This window comes from Pongo pygmaeus, chromosome 9 (genome assembly GCF_028885625.2).
Source record: "Pongo pygmaeus isolate AG05252 chromosome 9, NHGRI_mPonPyg2-v2.0_pri, whole genome shotgun sequence".
Classification (NCBI taxonomy): Eukaryota; Metazoa; Chordata; class Mammalia; order Primates; family Hominidae; genus Pongo; species Pongo pygmaeus.
Genome location: NC_072382.2, coordinates 4,059,790 through 4,077,456, shown reverse-complemented (window position 1 = coordinate 4,077,456; position 17,667 = coordinate 4,059,790). Strand labels below are relative to the sequence as shown.

Genomic DNA, 17,667 nt, shown 5'->3' with positions numbered 1-17,667 from the left:
CCAGCCTTCTGCACGTGCACCAGCACTCAGACACATTCATTCAACTCAGCCTGACTCAGGGCTGGACTGGCACAGGACCAAGAGCTGGGAGGGGTGGGAGCCTGTACCGCAGGCACTGAGTGTCTCACGGCTGTCTCATCTCTGGCTCCCAGGCCAGCAGGGATGCGGGGAGGAGAATCCCGGCAACCAAGGGGACTCCAGGAGAATACAGCACCCCAGGGTCAGAATCCCTCCTCTCCTTGAACCTCCCTTAATGCACCTGCCTACATCTGCCACAAGTGATGAAGCCAGCAAGGCCGGTGGCCATCATGGGCCCTGTGGATGGCCTGAACCTCCCATCACTCCCAGGCTGATCTGCCCCAGCTGTGTGACCTTCAGTGAGTCACTTTACCTCTCTGAGCCTTAATTTTCTTATTTGTAAAATAGGTGGTAGAGGGTGGGGGTGGGGCGAATCCCCACCACCTGTGGTTGCTGGGAGAATAAATGAGAAAATGCAGATGAGAAGCTCAGTTCCCAGCCCCACTGCAGCTCCGAGGGCAGTCACTGTCTCTGCATTTACCATTATCCAGGCTGGACCGGCAGCAGCCAGAACACAGGGCTATGCTGACATCATCTCAACCCCCTCTCCTGGCTGGGGATGCGATATGGGCGACTGGAGGAGCTGGATGCATTAGGCCCCGTCAGGACTGAAGGTTAGTCCTAGTGATGAGGTCACAGGTGGCCCCAGTATTCCCTGGGCTGCATGGACGCTGTTCAGCAGGTGGAGTGGCTGTAGGTCAGGTCAGCCCAGCCCCATGATCAGTCCCCAAGCACCCAGATAGGTTGACTCCAGTGGGAGCAAGGTGAGGCATGTGGGCTTCCTCCCGAGGGGAAAGGGTGGGTCAAAGTCTAGAGGAAAAATCAAATGCACAAGGCTGACAGTAGCTGGGGCAGGGTAGAGGGTGAGCCGCAGATCAGGAGTCGCAGGGTCTGTTCACAACTGTTATGTGGCTGATACAGCAGCTGCTTAAGTCCAGAACTTAGGAACCAAATGAGGAGTACATCTTCTCAGGACTTCCACACCCAAAGAGCTCCTGCAAGGAACCCCACGGCCCCACTGTGCATCCTCAACAGCAGCCGGCAGGGGACACTGAGCCTGCCCTACTTGAGAAGTCAGTTAACTTCATCAGAGTTAATCCGTCCACTCATCTCTTCTCCGTTATCCATCCAGGCCTCCTTCCATCTGCCCAAATACCTGTTCTTCTATCCATTCACCCACCCACTCATCCACCCACTATCCATCATCGATCCATCCATCCATCCATCTACCCATCCATCCATCTACCCATCCATCCACCCATCCATCCATCTACCCATCCATCCATTCATCATCTACCTATCCATCATCCATCCACTCATCCATCCATCCATCCATCATCTATTCATCCATCCATTCATCCAACATCTATCTACCCATCCATCCACCATTGATTTATCTATCCATCTACCCATCCATCCACCCATCCATTCATCCATCATCTATCCATCCATTATCCATCCATCCATCCATCCATCCATCCATCCATCATCTATTCATCATCCATCATCCATCCACCCATCCACCCATCCATCTTATCATTTTTCTGAACATCTATTCACTCATCTACCCAAAGTTAAGAAAGATCTTGCCTGAAGCCCAGCTGAACAATTACTATCCATCATTGGACAAGTCAGCTACCTCTCAAAGCCTCAACCTCCCCATCAAAAAAGAGGATGATCAGGAGTAACTGTGATAACGCACTCTGCCAGGTGTTATGCAAACATCAGCACCTTCACACTGCCCTGCTGCAGCTGCAAAGTCAGTAACAAAGTGCCTGTCTCACCTCACTGGTCCAGCTGGCACCAGAGTGTGTGTCACTTGACAGACAAGTCAAAGTGAACACAGCTCTAACCTTGAAGCTCTGTTTCTTGATTCTCTTTGCAGGAATCAGTTCCCTAACCCATCAACCCCAGAGCCTGGGAAACCTTTATCTAAAAACAGGAAAGCCTTATTTCTTCTAGACCAGAGTGGTGTACACGGTTCCAGGCAGTGATTACTGGGCAGTGACGTACAGTTCCAGCCAAATGCTCACATGTCTTCTTATTCACTGTTACTTTGAACCTCAAAAAGTCCCACAAAGGCAGAAAATGAAAACCTTTGTCCCCATTTTACAGGTGAGAAAATGGAGGCTCCATAAATGGTGACTTGGGTATGGAAATACAGAGCTGGTCCTCACATCCTAGCTCGGGGGTTCCTGCTCTGTCTGGTGACAGAATGAGGTGAACAAGATCTCACCTGCTACAAGGTATCTTATCCTTGTGATGTCTCATTTGATGAACTACATCCTCCTGCCAGGTCCCACTCTTCCCACGGCAGCCACAGTCAGCAGCAGAAGCCAGGCCTCTGCAGCCCAGGGAGAAGAAGGGCTGCCCCACTCAGGAGACATGGCACCCGGGCCACACTGGGGGTCCCTCCTGCTGTCCTGCCTGCACAGTGAGGACTGGTCTGAAGTTCCTGCACCCCAAACTGTCCATGTTTTCCTTACGTTCCGGCCAAGAACAGCCAGGAGGGATTCTAACCAACTTGTTTTGGTATAAGGGCCAAATCACTGAATTCTTAAAATGAAAAAATTGGTAATCTTCTCAGTGGAGTGACTTGGATCAGTGAGTTGGGCCATTTCCCAGCCAGCCTGGGTGAACAGGAACTGGCCAACATACTGACCTTTCTCCATTCATTCATTCACCAGTCAGTTACACATTCATTCATTCATCCAGCAAGTACTCTGCTGGTGGGCTGTGAGCCCATCGCCATGTGGGTCTGCAGACCCCCGTGAATGATAGACACGGATGCAGGCCTCAGGGAGCTGACGGTCAACTGGGCAGAAGCACAGGTCAGCAGATGCATTTCCGCCCATCTGAGGGGTCGGCACAGAGAATAGAGCCAGGATTTGAGGTCAGGGTTAGAGTCCACAGGGCCTCCCCACAAAAGGCTACAAGAGGGGACAGCTGGGTGGTGCAGAGAGAAGGGCAAGGGCACGGGAAAGGCTCCGCAGGGACATTCGGGGAGAAATGGATGCCACATGGCACAGTGGTGCCGGTGAACGAGTACCAGCTCACCCTGGATGCAGCCTCAGGGCTGGACTGGAGCAGACAGAAGGTGGAGGTGGGGAGCCCCACTGAGGGGCCCCTGTGGCCATCCCAGGGGAGCTAGGGGAGCCCCTGACGCGTAGAATTGTGAGAGAGTTGGAGGTATCAAGAGGCACAATCACCCAGGCCTTGGGACCTACTCAAGGTGGGTAGGTGGGTGTGTCTCCCAGGTTACGGCTCACGCAGAAGATGGCAGTAGGGGAACAGAGAAAGCTGTCAGCTCAGGTCTCTGGCACAGAGGGCAGCACAGCAAATGCAGGAGGTCCCAAGCCCTTAGCATCTGTCAAACGTTACTAAATGTTGTTGGCTGGGCTGACAGTTGTTTTAAAGTTGAAGGTTCAGGCCCTGTGTCATCTCCTGTCTGGTCAACATCGCCTCCCTGCCTGGCTTCCCAGGACTGTGAAAGTCAGCCCGCACCCAAGCCCTGTGCGTCTCGGGCCTGAGGGCTTCACACTGCCTCTGTGATTCTGGTGACGGCATCTCTGAGGATGCATGACGGGGACTTAGGATTACTTGCAATGTCTCACCTTGCTGGCTGCAATGACTGCTTCAGGGATGGACACAGGACACTGGCTGCCCCTCCATCTGGCCCCAGCTCCCTGCCAGACTAACTCCTGGGCACAGGTGAAAGTCAGGCCGGGCATGGTGGCTCACCCCTGTAATCCCAGCACTTTGGCAGGCTGAGGCAGTTGGATCACCTGACATCAGAAGTTAGAGACCAGCCTGGCCAACATGGCGAAACCCCATCTCTACTAAAAATACAAAACTTAGCTGGGCGTGGTGGAGCATGCCTATAAGCCCAGCTACCTGGGAAGCTGAGGCAGGAGAATCGCTTGAACCTGGGAGGTGGAGGTTTCAGTGAGTCAAGATCGTGATACTGCACTCTAGCCTGGGTGACAAGAGTGAGACTCTGTCTCAAAAAAAAAAAGAAAGTCAGGGCCACCGGCAGAGCTCCCAATTCCACACCTCACCTCTACTCTGCCAGCAGGGCCCAGTCACCCCCACTTTCTGGGTCAGGATAATGGGGCACAGGAGGGCAAGCAGGAGCCGCAGTCCTGGCACTGACTTGAAGCCCCTCTGCGGGCCCCACACCAGCAGCATCCCCGGGCAGCCAAGGCCCCCTCTGCCCATTTCACCCACCTGAAACCCTGAACGCAGCTGCACCTCAGTTCCCATGCCAGTTTCAGGAAAACAGAGGCCACTGGGCCAAAGACAGGCTTCCCAGAGCCCCACCGGGTCCTGCTGGGGTCCAGCCCCTGTCTGTGTGGCCAGGTGGGTGCCGCTGTTTTTCATGCGTGCAATGGACGACGCGTGGACAGGGCAGCAACATTCATCTCCACCAACTGAACTCAAAAGCATGAGTCTTTCTTTCCTGCTGAGCTGACCCCACCCAAGAAACGTTCTTGAAGGAGAGGGTGGCCAGGACGTTCCCCGGTGGGTGAGGCCAGGGCAGCCCTTGGGACTGGCTGCCGCTTTGTAGAAATACATCCAGAATTGTTCTGAACCTGGGCAGGCCAACCAGCCCCTTGGCAGCTGGAAGAGACCCAGAAGGAACAGGGACGCCCCAACCCCACGCACTCCCAGAGCGGGGACTCAGATATCTCAGGAATGTTCTCAGGACCCTGGTCCACCAGTGCCAGTGGGCGCCACCAGAGGGCGCCCCCAGGGGCGGAGCCGGCTGAGCCTCACCTGAGGGAGCAGAGGTGTGCAGGTGCACTGGCTCCTACCCTCCCGGACCAGCACCTTTAGGAGGATGGGAGAAGAAACACACACACACACACACACACACACACACACACACACACACGAAAATGATAAGGAGGCGGCAGGGGGAGGAAGGAAGAACACAGGCCAAGGGACAGGTGGGCAGGAGAGACTGTGGGAGAGGATGGGGGCAGGGACAAGTGCGGGGCATGTTCCTCTCTCTGTCTCAGAGGGACAGCCCTGCCACAGGCTCTGGCTCACCTGGGAGGGGCTTGTGCAGTGACGGGCAGCGAGGGACGCTGTGATGTCTCCGCTAACAGCCCTCACCTCCCAGAGGACACTGACCATCCACAGTTCGGCCCCCTCACACCCCTGGCAGCCCCCTTCCTGTTACACCATCACTGCAACACCAGCTTCCAGGCTGGGCCCAGTGAGCTCCTCGGGGCGCTCGCCATTGTGTAAGCTGGCTCAGGGCAGCTTCGAACCAGGGATGGCACCTCCATGCAGGAAGCAGATCCTGCCCACAACTCTGAGCCCAGGCCAGGAGGCACTGGGTTGCTTGGTGCCAGCAGGAGTCCTGGTGGGGGCCCTGGGGAGGCTGGGAGGCCTCCCCGAACCCTATCAAGGCTGCACTTGAGTGTGTGACCTGAGGCTGGTTCTGACCACACTGCCACGCCCACTGCAGTCCTGGTCAAGGTTTCTGGGGCTTTGGGTCAGCGTTTAGGCAAATAGGTCTGGCCCAAGAGGGGTGCTGAGCATGTGCAGGGGGACACAGGGCCTGGCCAGTCGCCTCTCTGCCCAGGACAGTCAGCCTCCTCCTACCTGGCCATCTCTGCTTCCCCTGCTTCTTAGCCCATGCAGGCCTCTGCCACCGGGACAATAACACCTGATACCCTCTGCTCCCTGCCCCATGGCAGCCAGCGGGGTCTTTCTACACTGTCCACAATGAGGATGAAGATGAAGACGACCCTAAGAGCGGCCGATGTTTCTGCAGAACTGAAGACTGTGTATGAGCAGCTGTGGATGTCAGTGCAGGCCGGGTGCTGAAAGCCACTTAATCCACGCAGCACACTTGGGAGGGGGTGAAGTCATCAGCCCCACTTTACACAGAAGAAAACAGAGGCACAGAACTGGCAAGTGACTTGTCCAAGGTCAGCCGGAGGGTGGGTAGAGCCAGGTAGCCCTGGCGGTCAGCACCGCTTGGGGGATGTTCAGCACCGGTTGCTCAGCATGGGCTGATGGGCAGCTGCCCCACCCTTCAGACAGGAGGAAGTGGGGAGGGCTTTCCCCTCCACGGCAGGGAGAGCACGCTGTCACCTATGCTTCTGATGGTAACCAGAAAGAGCTCCGGGGCACCCAGGGTCCCCAGAGGCTGGGAGCTAGCAGCCGTCCTGAAAGTGGTCTGTTAGTGCTGCACGGCCAGGGCCCGTTGCCCCAGGAAAGAGATGGTTTTTCAGGAATAGTAGGGCAGGCACACAAGGCATGGGGCTGAGCTCTGAGCTTCTAGGATGAACAAGGAGCAGAGGGGCTCGGCCACCTCCTGGAGCCTCCAAAAAGCCCTGGGTTGGGTTGCACAGTCCTGTGATCCAGCATCCAGCATCACCAGAGCTGGCCGAATGAGCGGTTCCCTATCTCAATAAAGGCCACTTCCACACTGGGGCCTTGGTCCACAGCCAGGAAGCAGACAGCTCTAGCCGGGCCCCCCTCCCCTGGCTGTACCTCGTTTGCAGGACATTCAGACCAAGTGTGCTCAGGGCACCAGCCTTTGCACCCCGGCTGCATCACCTGAATGTCCCTGAGCCCAGCATGGGCCTGGGTAACTGCTCCATAAGCAAACAATGTGCAGTGGACTGGCTCCCTTCTGTGCCCCTCACCGTGCAAAGACGCTTCTGCCCCCCAAGGGCATGTAGCCCTATGCAGGGACAGAACACAACAGCGGCACCCGCATGCACCACCCTCATCCCAGGGGACCTCAAAAAGATGCCTGGAGAAGCATGCCTGCCTCCAACTCTCTATCCCACCTGGTCGCCTCGAAGGCAAATGTTCACCACTGCCATCCCATAGGAGGGGACGCCAGTGCCACTGGCGGGTCCTAGTTAGGACACGGGTCTTGAGGGAAGGACCTCTCAGCTCATCAGTGCCCATCCAGAGGGTTCCTCCTACAGCACAGCTAGTGCTACCATTGAGGATGCTGAATCCTGGACAGATGGACATGGACAGGGAGGCTGTGAAGGGGTGGGGAAAGGGAAGAAGATGGAACAAGGCCAACAAAGAAGGGACTGACGGGTCAGGGCCACCAGGTAACAGCAGTGCCCCTCGACTTGGGACAGGCAGTGGCCCACAGTTAGGGGGACCAGCTGTCCTGATTTTAGCACTGAAAGTCCCACATCACAGGCAAACCTGAATGGTTGGTCACTCTACCAACGGTTCTAGGTGACAAAGGGGACCGTCTTGGCCAAGCTCTGGGTCTTGGGTTGGACATGGACCTGGGCTCTAAGAACCAATGTGGAATGAGCACTGGCTGGACAAGGTGCTGTGGGAGGCAGCCACCCTGAATGCCTTCAGCTGATCTTGAGAAAAACCTGAAGTTGGTCTTTCTGGGACCCTTTTTTGAGATGGAGTCTCGCTCTGTCACTCAGGCCAGAGTGCAGTGGTGCCATCTCAGCTCACTGCAACCTCCGCCTCCCAGGTTAGAGCAATTCTCCTGTCTCAGCCTCCTGAGTAGCTGGGATTACAGGCATGTGCCACCACATCCAGCTAATGTTTGTATTTTTAGTAGAGATGGGGTTTCACCATGTTGGCCAGGCTGGTCTCAAACTCCTGACCTCAAGTGATCCACCTGCCTTGGTCTCCCAAACTGCTACGATTGCAGGCATGAGCTACTGCACCTGGTCCCTTGTTTTATAATTGACAAAGATTAGGCGGACTGGGTTTTACTTGCCCAAGGTTATGCAGCTATACAATGGTATAGTCCAGAAGCACGCATGCAGGAGGCCAGGCAACAAGCATTTGAGGCAGGCTGGTCACCATGATGACCACACACACACGCACATACACAATGATTCTCTCTCTCTAACATGCACACGGGCAAATGCACACAGACAAAAAAACCCACAAAAATGCATGCACACACATACACAGGCATACACAAACACATACACATATGCACACACACACGCACACACGTGCATTCTGTCCCCCGTTCCTCACACATGAACAGGGAAACAGGGATGGTCAGACTGCAGCTACAATACACCCAGCTGCTTCTCTCTCTCCTGAGCCACATCTAGTCTGCAGCCAGCTCAAGTCCCTGGCCACGCTGCCTTTGCTGTCTTATTAGATTTTGTACTGGGTGAAGGGGACACACTCTTTTTAAAACTGTAGTCAGAGAAGTCTTGCTAAGTGTGTGAAGTGGAATTGGCTGCCTCGGGGGAGCCCTTTAATTTAGCTTCCCACTGTTCTCAGCACCTGGGACTCCTCCCTTGGGATCCTTCCAAGCAGGAATCTAGACCAGAGGCAGTTGGACCTCCTTGTTTGGCTCTGGTGGGAAGCGTCCATGGGCTAAAGGCCAAAGCGTTGAGGATGTGGGGTCTGCCAGCTCTAAGAGGGTCAGGTCTTGACCCTGCCTAGGGGCCGGGAGAAGTGGGCTCTCACCGGCACGTTCTCCCCACAATCTCCTTGGCTGTGGCCCCAAAGCCTGGGCTGCTAGTCATAGTCAGGATGACCAGCCCCTCCTGGGACCACGTGAGGCACTGACCCCTCCTCAAACTCACACGGAGCCTGCCAGGTGGAGTCCCTGGGGGCAGGGGTGGTGACGGTCTTCCTCCCTGACATCCCTGACCTTAGCTGGCAACAGAGTGTGACCCAGGCCTGCAAGACTCCCCGCAGCCAGGCTCTGGACCCCGAGTGGCTTTGAGGCCAGGGAGGAAACAGGAAGCATGTAGGATGGGGGAAAGGGTCAGGGGCCTCAGCACTGAATGCCGACATCACCAAAAACATGGCAACAGCTGGGGAAGCACAGGTCCAAGGCCCAAACCGGAGGGAGTGCCAAGTCACCAGATGCCAGAGCCAGGGGCCTGTGCCGAGTCCTGCCCTTGCTACGTTCTGGCTGCATGACCTCGGGCTCCTCATAGAGGCGTCCTGCAGCAAAGAAGCCAGCACGGTGAACTCCTGGAGCAGCTGTACCCATGAGAACGTGGAGGCATCCGTGGCAATGGCCACTGGCCCTGCAGGCGCAGCTTTCATGGCTGGAACCAACACCAACCCTAGCACCTGGGGCCCCGACAATGAGCTGACCCCTGGGAAGTCTCTTCATCGCCTGAAAATTCTGGGAGGTGGCGTGAGAAAGGCAGAGACCTGCTTGGGAGTTGGAGCTCTGAGTGCAAATCCAGCTCCCCTGGCTGCTTGGAAGGCAGGAGGGTGGGGAGAGACCCAGACCTGGAGTTGGACGACAAATGGGGTGCTGGGCAGGAGACCACAGGCAGTTCCCAAAATCTGCCCTACGCTGCCCATGTCCTTGTCTAGGAAATGGAACAAGGCACAGGTTCCTGTCACCTGGGGCTGCTTCAGAGACTGACAGACATGCCCTCTGTGCTCCTGCCATGCTGGGTCCAGGCCTGCAAGTGCTCCGCTGTGGGTAGCACTACCTGAGACCATCCCTGCAGCTGCTGAGACAGCCAGACGCCAGAGCCCTGAGCCGGCCTCTCCGGCCCCCAGCATTCTCCTCTGGGCTGGGTTTCTCCCTGCCACCCGCGTGTGCACCCTCACTTTGGATAAGGTGTGTTTGCAGGCTTGAAAACATGGCCCTCGGGAGGGCACGCACCCCTTACCAGGCTTGCAGCCCTGCCTCTCTCCCTCTTGACATTTCACTTAGGACCAAGAAGTCAGTGCACAAGGAAACAGGACCCGAGACGCCAGCACTATCTCCAGTCCACCCCAGGATGCTCAGCTCAGCCTTCATACCTGCCCCGAGCTATCATCGCGTGCCTCCATGAGGCTTGGGAAGGTGACCCCAGCCCCCCCAGGGGAGACCGTGCCAGCAGGGACAGTGGGCAAAACTCAGGCATGAAAGTTTCCTCAACACCCGGGTTGGAATAAAATGGGCTTTCTGCTCAACTTCTGGGCCAGCTCCAAGTTGGAGGAGCTGGGACCCCCAGCACGTGGCGGTCTTCCTTCCCTTGGCATCTGCCACTCCTTACCCGACATGCCAGAGAGGCTGCGGCCTCTTGCCGTCCTCGCCTGCGCCGACCAGCCTGTTCAGCGATGGGGACCGGCTGCGGGGCCCGGGCACGTAGCTCCCAATGGTCTTCGCGGCCCCCTCGGGCTTGCTGGGCATCTGCTGTAGCAGCTGGGGTGAGAGGCTGCGGTGCGAGGTGGCCGTGGAGCAGACGGCCCAGTCGGGAGCGCTGGCATTGAGGTTGTTGTCACTGTTGGAGCGCAGCAGGACCCGGGGGGCGGCCAGCGTGTTGGGGGGCCGCCGCCGGCGGTTGGAGTACGCCGGGGCCTCTCGGAAGGGCACTGGGGAGAAGGACAGGGAGAGAGGCCGGTGAGTGCATCTGTGTAGTGGTCAGCTGGGTGGGGACCCTAGGGAGGTGCAGGCCTGTGTGCGTCCAAGCCGCCATGCGAGCCCAGCAGAGGGGAGCTGTGAGTTCTGGGCTGAGACCCCAGCTGGACTCCACCAGGCCCAGAACTCACCCCTGACATGGAAGCAGAGAGACAGGCTGGGGACGGAGAACGTCTCCATGGCACGGAGCTCAAGCCAGTGCTTCGCATGGAAGGGACGTGGGGTCTGAGCTTCCATCTGGCCCGGGAGACGTCCGGCTGGCTTGGGCATGTGTAAGGATGGGCCACCCCATCACACAAAGCAGAGAGGGCACTGAGCTGCCTGCCACAGGGTGCCTCCTCCCCACCACCTAAGTTGAGCCTCTGTGGTGGGCTGAACTGTGTCCCCCAAGTTCGTGTGTTGATGTCCCAAACCCCAGTTTTCAAAATGTGCCAATATTTGCAGGTAAGGTCTTAACAGAGATAATCTGGGTGGAAGGGCTTTAGTGGGGGCCCTGATCCCATAGGACTGGGGTCCTTATAAGAAGAGGCGATGAGGACACAGACACACACAGAGGGATGACCCCGTGAGGATACAGGGAGAAGGCGGCACCTGCAAGCCATCAAGAGAGGCCTCAGGAGGAACTAACCCTGTGATGCCCTGATCTCAGACTTGTAGTCCCCGGGACTGGGAGGTGTAAATATCTGGTTGTTTTTGTTGTTGTTGTTGTTGTTGTTTTTGAGACAGGGTCTCACCCTGTCACCCAGGCTGGAGTGCAGTGGCACGATCTCGGCTCACTGCAGCCTCTGCCTCCCAGGCTCAAACAATTCTCCTGACTCAGGCTCCCAAGTAGCTGGGATTACAGGTGCCCGCCACCACGCCTGCTAATTTTTGTATTTTTAGTAGAGATGAGGTTTAACCATGTTGGCCAGGCTGGTCTCGAACTCCTGATCTTGTGATCCGCCTGCCTCAGCCTCCCAAAGTACTGAGATTACAGGCATGAGCCACCATGCCCGGCTAATATCTGGGGTTTAAGCCACCTGTCTGTGGTGCTCTGCCGTGCAGTCTGAGCCAACCATACAGTCTCCGAGTCTACTGGCTGGATGATTCAATCTCAGTCCTCACTAAGAAGGTGCTTTCATCCCTCCCATCAAGTGGGGACCATGTGAGGAGGCAGGGGCTGGGCACCCCTTATCTGGCATCCTATAAAGCTCTAGACAGGGCCAGGCCCTCACTCTCCTCACTCAATGAGACCAGGGGCTCAAAATGACAGCAACAGCCCCCGGGAGCTTTGAGGGGTGGCAGCCACACCGCAGCTGCCTTGGTTTACCCAGAGCTCCAGAGCCTGAGACAGCGAGTGCCCTTTCCAAGACAGAGGACCTCCTGAAAGGCAGCCCTCCAAGCTCCGCAGGAAACAGCAGAAACCACCATCACTGGGAGGCCAAAGGCACGGGCTTCTCCCCAGCCCGTGATAATCATGCCTGCAGCAGCTTTTCACTGGCTACAGGATTCAGCCCTTAGGCTGAAGTCACGCTTGGCTCCCAAGTTTCCACTGCACAGGACCAGGGCTACCATCTGACAAAATGCAAGGCAAGAGAAAACACGCATCCTCCCTGGGAGTGGGTCTGGGGGGATCTTCATGCTTCAGAGGAGAAAAACGTCACAAGTAGTTTAGGACACAGGTGGCAGTGATGAAGCTCTTGGGGACATGGATGGTGCTGGCAGAACTCAAGGGGGATAGAGGTGGTGCTGGCAGAGCTCACAGGGACAAAGATGGCACTGGCAGAGTTCATGGGGGACAGAGGTGGAGTTGGCAGAGCTCATGAAGGACAGAGGTGGCGCTGGCAGAGCTCATGGGGGACAGAGGTGGCGCTGGCAGGGCTCATGGGGGACAGAGGTGGCGCTGGCAGGGCTCATGGGGGACAGAGGTGGCGCTGGCAGGGCTCATGGGGGACAGAGGTGGCGCTGGCAGGGCTCATGGGGGACAGAGGTGGCGCTGGCAGGGCTCATGGGGGACAGAGGTGGCGCTGGCAGGGCTCATGGGGGACAGAGGTGGCGCTGGCAGGGCTCATGGGGGACAGAGGTGGCGCTGGCAGGGTTCATGGGGGACAGAGGTGGCGCTGGCAGGGTTCATGGGGGACAGAGGTGGCGCTGGCAGGATTCATGGGGGACAGAGGTGGTGCTGGCAAGGTTCATGGGGGACAGAGGTGGCGTTGGCAGAGCTCCCGGGGGACAGAGGTGGTGCTGGCAGAGCTCCCGGGGGACAGAGGTGGCACTGGCAGAGTTCATGGGGGACAGAGGTGGCACTGGCAGAGCTCCCGGGGGACAGAGGTGGCGCTGGCAGAGTTCATGGGGGACAGAGGTGGCGTTGGCAGAGCTCATGGGGGACAGAGGTGGCGTTGGCAGAGCTCATGGGGGACAGAGGTGGCGTTGGCAGAGCTCCTGGGGGACAGAGGTGGCGTTGGCAGAGCTCCTGGGGGACAGAGGTGGCGTTGGCAGAGCTCCCGGGGGACAGAGGTGGCACTGGCAAAGCACATGAGGACAAAGGTGGTGCTGGTAGATTTCACTGAGGACAAAGGTGGCACTAGCAGAGCTCACAGGTACAGAGGTGGTATTGACAGCTCCCCAGGACAGAGGTGGTGCTGGCAGCACTCACAAGGGACAGAGGTGGTGCTGGCAGCGCTCACAAGGGACATATGTGGTGCTGGCAGGTTTCATTGAGGACAAAGATGGCACTGGCAGGGCTCACAGGTACAGAGGTGGCATTGATGGAGCTCCTGAGAGCAGAGGAGGTACTGGCAGAGCTCATGGGGGATGGAGGGTTCTGGCAGAGCTCACGGGAGACAGTTGTGACCCGGTGCACCTTCCCCACCTCCCCAGGACACAGGGCAGCCCTGGAGACAGAGCTAGAGCCAAGCCTGGGGAGCCGCACAGAGCTGTGCAAAGCATCCTGAGGTTGGATACTTGGACTTGACACACTTGGACGTCAGTGCCTGCTGTTGGTAAGAACCTGGAGGTGGTACATTGGGGAGGTCGCGGTCTCACACCTGCTCTGATCTGGTTCCTCTGTGAAGCCTTTCTGTCGTTGAAGATGCCCCGCTAAGCAGCCGGGGCTCCTCAGCCAGGACTTTCATCCCACTCCTAATTTCTCAAAGCATACGGATCCATGAACGCCACCCAGGCTGGCCGGGGAGAGAAAAGGAATGGAAAAAGCTGACGGCACCCTCCGTGGACATCTCTCCTTCCAGAGCCCCTCGAGGGGCTTGGCCTGGGATCCACAGCCACCACCCACGAGAAAAACCTCATCCCTGGGACAGGTCACCGAGTCTGTGTTTTGTTGGTCATGAGGGAAAACCACGTTGGTGCCCTCCCTCTGGACCGGCAGAGACTAAAAAAAACCTTGTAGATCACTGAGTGTTCACATGGAGGCTTACAAAGATACGACTGGCCCAGAGGGCTTCCGGGTGATCCGGGAACTGCCTGTCACTGGAGGGGGCTGGGCGGGTGGATTAAAAGACCTTGCAAAGGGCTGATGAGCCCACAGTCTCAGAGAGCGATTATCTTTCATTTACAGAGATTACGTGTTGGAAGACTGTATTGGTGTGAGAGCCAAAATCTCAAACAGACACAGCCAGCAGAAAGCAGCCGCAGAGCCCCCAGCTTCCTGGGGCACCCCAGGAGAGGCCAGGGCTCTCCCTACCCACGTGGAGGAGACATCACAGGGCCCCCAGTCACGGAAACGCTGCCTCCCACAGCCGACTGCCTCACGCCCAGCCTCCCCGCCCCGACAATGCAGCCAATTCTTTTTTTCTGACCCTTGTAACTGGGGGAGGTATGCACACCCTTCACAGCAAGTGATGGCATTTAGGGGAGTCCTGGCAGTGGCTAAGATAAACTCATTAGGAAAAAAAAGTCTATAAAAGAACAGAACAGATACAGAATTAACCTAACACCAAAACCCCCAATTGAAATTTTCATGCTGTTCATGGCTTATAAAAATTGAAGCCCCAGAAGGTGAATTTTGGTGAATAATGTCAGAAAATGGGCACAGACAAAGGTTGTTATTTATATACATTCCTAAGACTCTGTCAGAAGAGTAGGGACTTAGAGGGGGGAAGAATTCACATGGGGAGGCCACCCTTGGAGGATTAAGGAATAAAAGAGCTGGGACATTTTCAAATACATTTTTACTCTGTAGACCACGCAAGTTACTCAAATGAAATCTCACCGGTGACATCAGTGCGAACATTTTAATGAAAATTACCTCGCTTAATTACCAAGATTCATATTAAATTAGTTTCCTGAGTACCGAAATTTCTTCGGTGTTTATTTTGCAATGAGCTGGGGCTGGGAAGTACCTTCCTCATTTCTTTAAAGTCACATCTTTATATGATATCTGATTTCCTAAAATGAGAGCTCTCTGACAAAACTCTCTAACTGGAACCATCCATGGAAATGATGATTTTTTTTGTGAAAAGGGTTAAAAATAACTGTTTTCTGTCTGAAAATGATTAATATTCCACCCAACTGTTTCCTTCTTTTAGGCAATCTGCACACTCTAAGTAGGTGGATATTTTCTTAGCTGGCTTACATGCATTTATTTATACATTTTTTTCCCCACAATAAAAATTACACAAGGTATGACAAAGAGAGTGTGCACTTTTAAAGTTGGCCACGCTCCCTTCCCATCCACTCCATGTAACTGCAACCCAGGGAGGGGAGAGCCGGGAGCGGCTCGGAAGGTAGCCACCCATTTGGTGCAGCCAGCCATGTGCCCCGACCTGCCTCGGCCAGTGCCTAGCAGCCCTCTGGTCACTGAGGACTACAGTCAAAACTTCCTTTATTTTCCCTAGGACTTTGTTCCTAACACGCTCCGTGGCACAGTCCCCACGGATGGCCATTCCGGAATGCAATCCCACAAGGGCTGAAGGTTTGAAAGCAGCACACGATAAGGCGAGACCTTCCACCGCATTATATTCTGGACCAACTCAAACCAAACCGTACCCCAAACCAAAGTCATTATCCCCTGACATGCCAGAGATTAACAACTGGCAATTTTAGGAGGAACTGGAGTCCTCCCTCTCCCCCACCCCGAGAATCAGCAAGCAGCTGCTAATTCCCATTGCACCCGGCTCCCGACAGCTTTTTCCTTACCTTCCTTCTTGGTGAAGGCATTTAACAAAGACTTCATTTTCCCTCTGACTTTGGCAGCGGTCCGCTCATTATATAACCTTCCTGGATGGGAGGAAGGACAGGCGTGCAGCCCGGCCCCTCGGTGCTAGAGCAGCTGGGACCCGGGGAGAGGTGGCGGGTGTCTGGGCACGGTGCACTTCCGAGCATAGCTGGGCATGCCAGACCCAGCGTGCTGGTGACAAAGCCCACCCCATATTCTGCCTGTCAGCTGGGAACCAACTGCACGTAGACGGGCTGCTCTCAAACCCGGCTACCTCTCGCGGCGCGCGTCATGTGAGCCGGGCTACTCTGCTTTTGTGCTCAGGGCATTGAGGAAGAGGCACCGCGGAGGGTTAACGCGGATCAGGCGTCCTCGAGCTGGCAGCTGGGAGACGCCGGGAGGCATGAGTGAGCTCGAGCCCCAGTTATCCAAGGAAACTCGGGCTGGTGCTGGGCGCTCCATGCGCCTGTGCCTAAATATAATGCACTGTGCTTTTCTATTTTTTTTAAAAAAAATTTTTTTTTAAAGAAAAAGCCAAGTTTGTTTGTCAGCTAGCAGATGTGGTAAGACAGACAAGGGGGAGGGAAGCGTACAAGTACCAGATAAGCTTCACACCAGACCCACGTTCCCCAGGCAGACATGGCCAGCATTCTGGAATTTCTGAACACGACCTATATTTCTGTTGAAAAGAATCAGACACAAGTGCCCATGACTTCTCTGGCTCCCCACCCATCGAGGTAATTACCCTGGAAAAAACAGGACTCCACCCCCTCCTACTTTTTTTTTTTTTTTTTTTTTTTTTAAAGAGAGAGAGAAAAAGACAATTAAACTGAGACCCTGCCAAGGATGGCCCCGATTCCAGGCAGCTGATAAAAGCGAGCTCTTCAGGGTCACTTTAGCCATTTCCTCAGCATTTCCAACCCAACAGAAGAAGAGAAAAGAGGAAAGCTGCCCCTTAGAAACCCTACATGGAGAAAGTCAGATTTATAAAGCAAACACAGAGAAGTGGATGCAGGCTGGTGCCCTGTAGCAGGTGGACAGTGAGTTATTTCTACACCAGCAGAAGGAGCTTCCTGAAGCTACGTGGAGCATCCAGGGGCAAGGTTCTGTTGCCCGATGCCTCTGCTGGGCTGTAATTTAGTGTGCTGTGTGTGTGTGTGTGTGTGTGTGTTTTTCTGGTTGCTAAGAGAACTGCTTCAGAAATTTAAAACACACACACACACCCCCCAAAACCAGAGAAAGACAAGACAAGACGAAAAAGCAACCAGAGCACTAAAGTTTAATTCCATATGGTTGACCCACTTTGTGTCAATAAAAATGGCGGTGTGAGAACGAGAAGGCTGGGGTCCCCCCAGGAGCCTTTCCCTGAAGGCGTACCGGGGACGGGACTGCGGCATGCCTCGGTGAGGGCCTCTGGCTTTAGGGAAAGCAGAGACTGCCACAGAATCACTGAGTGTACGCCCTGTATCAGCTGAGCACCTGAACAGCATCTCTTGGCCGGGCGCGGTGGCTCACGCCTGTAATCCCAGAACTTCGAAAGGTGGAGGCGGTTGAATTGCTTGAGCCCAGGAATTTGAGACCAGCCTGGGCAACACAGTGAGACCCCATTTCCATGAAAAATAATTTAAAAACATTAGCCGGGTGTGGTCATGTGCCTGTGGTCCCAGCTACTCAGGAGGCTGAGGCAGGAGGATTGCTTGAGCCTAGGAGTTCAAGGCTCCAATGAGCTATGATTGCGCCACTGCACACCAGCCTGGGGATAGAGCAAGACCGTCTCCAAAAACAAACAAAAAACCCCACAAAAACCCAGAAATAACAATAAACCTCATCTCTTATTTAACTCACACAACTCATGAGCCATGTCAAAACTCTGCCGGGGTGACATTCTCACCCTACCATGCATCGCCAACTCATAAAACCGAGTCAAAGCCATTTCTAAGACTTGCATTAAGAAACGGTTCTGAGGTCAGAGCCACCAGTGTGTCCCACAGGGTTCATGCACCTCCTCGGACACTCTGAGCAAGGCTGAACGGCTTCCAGAAGAACCTTCCTCGGATGCACAAAGCGTTCCCCCACTTCAGGA

General features: G+C 55.5%; 1 protein-coding gene across 2 annotated transcripts in view; it reads right to left on the bottom strand.

Moving 5' to 3' along the window:
* Positions 1–17,667, bottom strand: part of SHANK2 (SH3 and multiple ankyrin repeat domains 2) — a 669,064-nt gene that overhangs the window by 348,553 nt on the left and 302,844 nt on the right. Inside the window, exons 1-2 of one of the 2 annotated variants that reach the window (XM_054438629.2) lie at positions 15,566–15,848; positions 10,068–10,386 (exon numbers count right to left, since the gene is read on the bottom strand). In XM_054438629.2, coding sequence (XP_054294604.2) covers positions 10,068–10,386; positions 15,566–15,602 — 356 coding nt within the window. In that variant the 5' untranslated portion in view covers positions 15,603–15,848. Of the gene's footprint in view, positions 1–10,067; positions 10,387–15,565; positions 15,849–17,667 lie in introns of those variants that run through there. The other variant, XM_063670714.1, reaches the window with a different exon arrangement.